Consider the following 9222-nt stretch of genomic DNA (forward strand, 5'->3'; position numbering starts at 1 on the left):
AATTTAAATGATGATTTTCCGGAGTATGAAAAGCTTTTCAACCTAGTTGTTGAGGATTTTTAAAAAACTTTAATTTGGCCAAATGTTTGAATTTGTATGTGCTTTCGGTTCTGGAACTGCATGTGTAGCATATATCTTTCACAAAATGGTATAATACATTCTTTATTGGGTCACTTAGGATTTTGCATGAATTTTCTGTGAAATTAATTTCTTAAGACTTTTCCTGAAATAAATTTGTTCTCCTGGCAGAGAAGTGGCCAAACCACTGATCCCTATTGGAAAGGCTGGCCTTCTGCTTGCTGATCTACTGTGTTTACTTTGCAAAGGAATGGTAAGTTGTGATTACTTGATGCAAGTTTATATTTGTGTCCATGCCGTTTAAAGTTGATAATTCTCACATTGAATTCCTCAATCTTGCAGAGCCGTAAGAAGGTAGGCTCTTTGTGGAGAGAAGGTGGTCTCAGCTGGAAGGAATTCCTTCCTGAGGAAAAAGACATCAACCAATTTGTCACAGAGAAGGTATTTCTATTAAGTTTTGTATTCTTGAGCCCAAGGGGCAGCAGTACACTTTTTTATTTGGTGCCGAGTAAATTTTCTAACTGAGTTTTGTGTATTGCTTTGATGCAAGAGGCATAATATTTGACAATAGGTCCATTGACACAAAATGTTATCTTCTAGCACATGTACATAATGCTATTGTTGCTGAACTTGCCAAGACATCCTACTTTGCGATTGGTATTGGGATCCTTTAACGAATTTTGAGTCCCTTTTGCAGAGACCTCCGTTTGTTTAGTTTCATGACATATGTTAAAACTGTAATATAGCATGTATAGATTGACAGTTTACATTTGTGTTTAATAGTTGAATAAAACTTCTGCAATTATTATTGCTGTGGCATTTATTGCTTTTTGCCAAAGTTGGAGTTAGTATATTCCAAAGAATATAAAGACTGGTATCGTTCTACTCTGCTTTTCAACAAGGGAATGTTTGCTGACACTGTCAACTAGGGGCCAAATATGCAGGCATGCTTATTAAGGAACTCACTGTTTCCATCACTCAGTGCGTCATGTAGACTTTGCACAAATGCATTACTGTGCTTGCGTTGGGAACTGTTCACATGATTTTGGAGTGGGTTTCAGTGGCAGGAAGAGGGATGTCATGGGGGCTGGTGGGGTATTCCCAGATGAGAAGAGGAGGAGATCACAGGAGCTGTTCTCTTCTTGATCCCAATCTCCCTGCCCTCCGTGCCTCCTCCCAATCTCTTTATCCTTCCCCCCCCCCCAGAAAAACCCAAAGTCTGTGCACATTTGATTCAAAGCAGCGTGTGATGCGCATGTGTTGGTGTCAACAATCACAGCCTTTAAATAATTCCACCTTTCTGCATTATCCTATTTCTCTAATTTCCTGAGTAACCAGGTGTCGGATCTTGTCATATTTTGACCAAGTGTAAATCTTGTTGAGTTTCATGGAGTGTTTCTGTGAGGCCCAGTGAGATTCCTCACGATATCATTCTCAAATTCTCCTCATTAACTATCTAGCCTGGTTCTATGGTGATGCTATTGTGCTGACCCAATTCTACCACTTGCACTTGGAGGAATTCACTGCTGCCAGAATATCCTGGAAGTGCCTGTCATCCTAAGTGCTGTGCCTTCATGAAAACGCTGATGTGCAACCTGGTCAGTCCAGAATTGCCTTGCACAATGATAGATCCTGTTGAGCTTGCCACTTGGATCATGTTGCCCTCAGTTATCTGGAGGAATGGCTGACAGCATAGGAAAAAAGTCCCCTTCCACTCAGCCAGGGTAAGACCCACCATCTAGCATTCTTGGGAAATAAGGCAGGACAGGTGACTGAGGTGTCAGTGGGGGAGCACTTTAGGGCCAGTGATCGTAATTATTGGTTTTAATATAGTAATGGAAAACGATAGACCAGATGTAAAAGTTCAAGTTCTAAATTGGAGTAAGGCCAATTTTGATGTTGTGCGCCTATGTGTGGAAATGCAGGAAATGGGGGAGAGGCTAAATTAGTATTTTGCATCAGTTTGCTATGGAGAAGGATATGGAAGATGTAGAATGTGGGGAAATAAATAGCGACATCTTGAAAAATGTCCATTTTACAGAGGTGGTAGTGCTGAATGTCTTAAAATGCATAAAGGTGGATAAATGCCCAGGACCTGATTTGAGTATATCCTAGAACTCTGTGGGAAGCTAAGGATGAGATTGTTGTCTGAGATATTTGTATCATAGCCACAGGCAAGGTGCCGGAAAAGTGGAGGTTGGCTAACATGGTGCCACTCTTTAAGTAAGGTGGTAAGGAAAAGCTAGGGAACTATAGACCTGTGAGCCTGACATCGGTAGTGGGCAAGTTGTTGGAGGAAATCCAGTTAGCATAGATGAGTTGGTTCGAAGAATCTATTTTTGTACTGTATATCTCTGACTCCGATACCGGGTTGGTATGGACAAGTTGGACCAAAGGTTCTTCTGCATTATAGATGGTGAGCAAGCTTTGGTAAATCAAGAGGTAAGTTAATTGCCACAATATTCTTAGCCTCCAGCCTGCTCTGTAGCCACAGTACTTGTATAGCTAGACTAGTTGCTAGTAAATAGATGTTGATTGTGAGCGATTCAGTGATAGGCGCAATTAGACCAATGTTATGAAAGTTGGTGTGGGTGTCTTAGTAATTCCATAAATGAGGTCAGAAATGCATCTTGAGGTCAAATGTGAACAAATTGGCTTAATTTCAGACTGTTGAAATGGGGAGGGATGAAGTCTGTAATTGGCTGACTGAGTTTGGAGTAGGAGCTGAAACAACATTTTTGAGGAACTTTTTGCTTTCTATGTTAGCTATTGTGGAGGACTTGAGCAAAGTAGCAGTGAGGTAGAGCTTGCATAGAACTAATGCCATGCTTTTAAATGATGGCACTAAGGGCAGTGTGTACTGTGAATTAGACGGAGCCAAGGACGGATCCATTGGGGTGCCAGAGGTAACTTTGCCTGAGCAAATAAGCCATTGCAAATGACACTCTAGCTACGATTAGGTAGTGACGAACGGAATTGGAAAAGAGCAGTCACCCAGCTGGACAGTAATGATGAGACATTAGAGAAGAATGGTTTGGTCAGCTGTCTCTCCATGTGAAGGCAGGTGGAAAAGGACATGGTGTGAAAGTTTGCTTACGTTATAGTCACCGAGGATGTCATCTCCAAATCTGCAGATTGTGCCTCAAGTCTTTCATCCAAACAGTTAATAAAAGTACTAGTCATTGGTCCTTGCTGTCCACCATTGGTGATTCAGTTCATCCATAATTTACTTTTTGCCCACATTCTGTCTGCTTTCATTCAGCACTGTATATTTTTACTAATTTCCAAGCTTATAAAGAAATCTCCAGTCTGATACCCTTTTTAGAAGTTAAAGACAGTGTCTGGTGGAATACCCTCATCGACCAATTTTATTTTCAAGATCTGACCTTTTGTGAAGTAATTTTGTGTCCCTATTATGTCGCACTTCTTCCAAGCAATCATGTTCGAAGATCTTAGTAGGAGTAGCTCCTGTAGGGGTGTTTTGCCATTCCGTAGGATTGTGGCCTCAATTCCACTTCCCTGTCTGTCCCCATAAACTCTCCACTCCCGTACAGTTCAAAACTACTATCCCTGCAGCCACTTTTTAAAGACTAGAAGTAGTAGACCATCTGGTCCAAGGACTTTTGTCTTTAGTCCCATTTACAGAAAAGGAAAATACTTCAAACATCTAGCATAGAAACAGTGCTGGAGAAATTCAGGTCTGACAGCATCCGTGGAGAGAGAAAAACAGTTGAGGCTGATATAATTCTCAGGGAGTTCTGCATTGACGCTGCTAGAGGTGAACTTATTCTGTACTTTGTGTTTTTATTGTCCCTTTTATTTTTGTCCAGTTTTACTGTTTTAGTTTATTTCCATTTTGCTCTGTGACTTCTTGTGGTATGAGTTGTTTTCACCTAATACAGATACTTGTTCCAATTCTTCATTCATCATTTTCACTATTTGAGCAACCAACATTTTAAGTTAGTCATTTTATAATTTGGTAGAAGCTCTTAGCATCTATTTTTATATTTCTTGCTAGTTTATTGTGATCTAATTTTCTTGTTAAGTCAAGCTTTTGTATTGCTTTTGATTTTCAATCATCTTTGTTATTGGTATCAATACCTATAATTCATCTAGATTCAGCTTAATAATATTTTTAAAAGATGGAGACTCCATTGACTCAGAATGCATTGAGCCATTAAAAATAGAAGCTGAACATGTACAGAATATGTCCAGTTGCCCTGAGGATCCTCAGGTGGATATAATTTGGTTCAGTTGCTGTATATTAAAACGTTAAGATTTTCTTTGTAAAAAGAAAATATTTAACATTAAAACAATTATTAAATTATCTTCAGGAGTAAAGACTGATTCAGTGTACTCGTTAAAACCTCTGAAATCTCCATTGCATTCTTTGCAACCTGTTCAGTGGTCCAAAGCAGTCTTTGACCTTTCTGACTTAGTTTTAATTGTTTTCTTTGGTACATGCAAGAAAAACCAGAGTGAAACTTTTGTATTTCACTGTTAATTTAATAGAAAGTGGAGTTTACTCTGGGAAATGAATCTAATCATGAGGAATCATCAAGCAAAACTGAAATATCTTTCAATGACCTGTGTGAACAGTTTGATAAGTTGATCAAGGAGAAAGCTGACAACCAAAGAATATTTGACTGGATTGAAGTAAGTTTACTAAATTATAGTTAGTTTTTTCAAAAAAATGTTATCGTTTGGGCAAGCGAAGTCTGCGGAAAGAAAAACTTGGAATTTTTTTAAGATCTTAGCAAGACCACACAATGTCCCAAAATACATTAGTTAGTAAGTAAGTAAGTACATATGAGGTGAAGTCTTTGTAATGCAAGAAATCCAGCAGCTTATGATTTTGTGCAGTGTGTTTAACCACCTAACCAGATAGGGAAGGCAGTGGCTGAGTGGTAAAGTCAGTTTAGCATTCCATAACTTCCATCTAATATGGGTTCGAAGCCCACCATGACAGATGATGAAATTTGAATTCATAAAAGTCTGGAGTTTTTTAAAATGCTGATTTGTTAAACTTGTATCCTTTTAAATGAGTGAAATATGCCATCCCTATCTGGCTCAATCTATATATGACTGCCGATACAGCAATACGATTGCCTCTTAACCCCCCTTCTGGGTAGTTAGGGATGGGCAATAAATACTGACCAAGCCAGTGATGTCCATATCCTGTGAATGATGTCTTTTGAAAAGAAAATGAAAGATTACCCATATTGGTGATGGTGAATGAGATGATAAATATAAGTTAGGGTCCTGTTCTTCAAAATAGTTTGTTTGTATATTTTGTCCTCCTGATGGGACATGCAGAACAACAGTACTGCTTTGAAGCATCAAACTTTGACTCCGATTAATGCTACCAAGTTAGCTATGACTGATATTGTGATGAGACTTAATTTTGTTTTAAATTGATTGGGGAAATATGTGTTGTGTATACACAGATTTATGATTTGGAGATTTGTAATGCAGTATGTGTACACATGCCAAACGGTTGCAAATGTGGGAGTTACAGTTGCTACATTGAATTGTTTCTGTTGCAGGCCAACATTGATGAAAAGCAAATTGTTTCATCAGTGTTCATTAGAGCATTAATGAAATCGGTTTGTCATTCTGCTGTTGTATGTAAGTACATTTTTGATTTTTTTTAAATAATATTTTTGGAGAATATCTACTGATACATAAGACAGTATTTTAACTTTTTCTTCTGTATGTTCCACTCCTTTCCCTGCCTATTTTAGTTGAAAACCCAATTCGTGTGGATACAGAGGTTGTCCAAAATAGAGTCAAGGTCCTAACGAAATACTTGGATTCTGATCCCCAGCGTGAACTGCAAGCACTCTATGCCCTTCAGGGCTTAATGGCCAAATTAGAGCAGCCACCAAGTAAGTATTGTATACAATATGGCCTTCAATCTGCATCATATGATGGAACTAAAACCACTTTGCAGATTTCCATTAGTGAAGTTTCTCAACGTCTTGCTCAGAAGGTAGAGAACAAGGTGTTGAGCCCTTCGAAGTGTCCTTCCATCTTTGTGGGTAAATATCTGATCACTTTTTAAAGCTCATAGAAAGGCATTTGAGATTTTCAGCTCAATATGCCATCAATATTATGTAGACATTGAATTCTAATTCTGTGCATGTGATTTCAAGTTGCACCGATGACTTTAGTTATTTGGAATAACTCCATTTCCAACAGGAAAAGGAATGATTAATGTTGCAAGTTCCGACTGAGTGGCTGATGCATACTGATAAACTCAGATTTATTCCTCAATGCTGCATATCGCCCTATTCAAACCTTTCAAAAACCATGTGCATCAAATGTTTCCTCGCATATAATTGACTGTTCTCCTTGCATATTTAGAATCATAAAATCCCTACAGTGTGGAAGCAGGCCATTCGGCCCATCTCGTCCACACTGACCCTCTGAAGAGCATCCCATTTAGAAACTCTGCTTTGTTAAAACTCTTATTTATTTTCTATGTTCTTTGCAGACTTATTAAGGACATTTTTCGATGTTTTGTATGATGAGGATGTTATATCCGAAGAAGCCTTTTACAAGTGGGAGTCAAGTAAAGACCCAGCTGAGCAACAAGGCAAAGGAGTAGCTTTGAAATCTGTGACAGCTTTCTTCACTTGGTTAAGAGAAGCCGAAGAAGAATCAGAAGGAAATTAGAAATCATGATTGACAGAAGTCAATCACATAGTGAATGCATCAGGCAGATGAGAACTGTCCTTTGAGTTTTTGCACAATCAAGTGCTTGGTTCTGAGAACGTCTATTCAATAAACCCTTGGTACTTCAAGGTTTTATCTATTTTTTAACATCAGTTCATGTCTAACAAATATAACTATTTAGAAAAAGAAATTAGGGCTATTGAGATGGTCCTTAAAATTAGGTGGTTGTCATGGGCATAGGAAAGTGGTGGGGATTTTTTGATTTTTAATAAAGAATGGTGGCTACCTTGTTGGTGTTAAATTACCAACGATGCAAACAAATTTAGGGATTCCAGGATATATCAACTTGGCTTCCCTAAACTAGATTTATTTTGAGGGGAGGGGCACTCAACCCCTAACCCCTCTGTTCTTATGCCTGTGAGTTGTATAAAAAGCCTTGAACAAGCCTGTAGTGGATTTTAAAAATCAGTAAGAGTTTAACAGTTTAATTAGACAACATAAAAACAGTACAGTTCCTAGGTGATTCTACTTAATGTAGAACAGTTTTAGGACAGTTCTGTAAATAAATGTTCCGCAATATTGCTAATGTAATGCCATGTTATTTCTGCTGTCTTTGATAAAGTGCAGCAGTGTCTCCTGTATTTATAGAATTCCTGAGTTCATAAGGTGCTTGTAATTATCAACAAGAATGAATCCTTCATTGATTACAGTTTAAAATGAATGTGTAAATACTTTTTGCTTTATTAAGTATTTAATTAAAATTAATGCCTCTTTTCACGTCCAAAACTGGAAAATAAAGAACATATTGCAATGTAAAAGTTTGTAGTGTTTACTTCTAATGTGGCAAGATATTTTCCTTCAAGATCTGTTGGTAGAGTACAAGGCAAGCAACAGACGAAACTTTGACATATCTTTTAACAAATGTTGAGATGGAACTGATAATTAAGTCTGCAAGACCATCCAGTTCATATATTGGTTTCAGAAACTCTCCCTGTGCTGTTGGTTCACGTGATAAGTCTTGATCTTCCAGGATTGTAACGTTGAACAAGTCTGATTTTCCTTTTTTGTATTTAAATCTGACAGTGAGTTGATTAACGCTGATCTCAGCATTTAATTGAAAATAAACCATTCGAAAAAGTATATTCTGCTCTGATTAAAACTAAAAGAAAGGCATTGGGTCCTTTAGCTTCAGTTACAAAATCAATTGAATAACTGCAGTCACTCTTGTACAATTAAGTTGGTGTCATTCTTCTCACTGATTTTAAGTCTATAGACAGTAATGAAGGAAACAATTTGCATTGTTTTAAGCTTCACCACCCATTTCCTCCTAACATCTTAACTCAATTCCTTCTGTGCCTCTCCTAGTACGAAAACCTATAACCCCAAATTATGACTTCACTTTTAAATTCACATCTTTTTTCAGCTATCCTTTGCTTAACCATTCTGATATCCATCTTCAGGGACACTTTGACCCAAGTACAACATTTACTACTTATTCTAATGGTTGATCTTCCTGACATAGCCCATCACTACTTCAGTTGAGAATCTAAAGGGTGCATTTATGAACCAGTGAAGAACACACACAATGGATTGTTTAGCCTCCTATTGATTTAGCATCTGTGTGCTCTGCCGAAAATGTTACCTACTCAAAGATTGATGTCATCCATTCAATTGTTTCTGTTGATTTTCTTCTTGCCCATCAGCCATCTTTCACTCTGACTTTATCTTGAACCTGGTTTCTACCTCCAGAGTTCTTGAACATGTTTTCCTGCATGTTGTTGTAAAAACTAAGTTCTCATTAGATTTTCATTCCTCTGATATTTAATGCTTCTAATCAAAACCTCAAATTACTTCCTTTGACTGATAGTGGTTCATTATTCTACCTGATCTACCCTGCCTTCTATAAACTTTGCTGTCAGTCACAGCATCCTATTGCTGTGGTGATGGTTCCACTTTTTAATTATCTAATCTTTGTCAGAATATTTGCCCAAAGGTTTCTTTTTCAGTCCCTGCACAATCAATCACTTCCAGAAGCCCCCTTGATTCTGTCTTTGGTTTGTTCTGCTTCAATTGCATGGTGACTTCCTTCAACATGATTTACAGACAACAGGGTAAGGAAGCTTGTAGTGCACTGATAATGTCCCTAACTGGGCCAGGAGGCTTGGGTTCAGGTTCGGCCTGTCAAATGAGTGTCACAACCATATCCATTTTATGTTTTGAGGCCCAACTGAATTTCTTTGGATTCAGCTCTTGTCCAATGTTTTCCGGTTTTCTTTCCAATGTTTAACCTTTAACGATTTGCAATTTTATTCAGTGAAGTGTCAGACCAAAATCTTTGACTTTGAACTCTCTACCACAGAATTGGTAGCCTTGATATTGTTTGTTTCTTCCAGACCCGACTATATCAAGATTCCACAGCATAGCCTCCCAATCTCCTCCTCCTGTCAGTGTCAGATCATCAAAAGT

The 9222-nt window shown here is 38.0% G+C and overlaps 1 protein-coding gene across 8 annotated transcripts in view; it reads left to right on the plus strand.

Moving 5' to 3' along the window:
* LOC122555982 (eukaryotic translation initiation factor 4 gamma 1-like) overlaps positions 1-7574 on the plus strand; it is a 137854-nt gene extending 130280 nt beyond the window's left edge. For all 8 annotated transcript variants that reach the window (XM_087993545.1, XM_087993547.1, XM_087993544.1 and 5 more), the window contains 6 exons: positions 250-331; positions 421-519; positions 4591-4734; positions 5625-5706; positions 5823-5966; positions 6575-7574. In XM_087993545.1, the coding sequence (XP_087849671.1) occupies positions 250-331; positions 421-519; positions 4591-4734; positions 5625-5706; positions 5823-5966; positions 6575-6756 (733 nt within the window). In that variant the 3' untranslated portion in view covers positions 6757-7574. The remainder of the gene's footprint in view (positions 1-249; positions 332-420; positions 520-4590; positions 4735-5624; positions 5707-5822; positions 5967-6574) is intronic.
* The last annotated feature ends 1648 nt before the right edge of the window (positions 7575-9222 follow it).

This window comes from Chiloscyllium plagiosum, unplaced genomic scaffold (assembly GCF_037043375.1).
Source record: "Chiloscyllium plagiosum isolate Xiang-an unplaced genomic scaffold, Cpla_swu_hap1 HiC_scaffold_13, whole genome shotgun sequence".
Lineage (NCBI taxonomy): Eukaryota > Metazoa > Chordata > Chondrichthyes > Orectolobiformes > Hemiscylliidae > Chiloscyllium > Chiloscyllium plagiosum.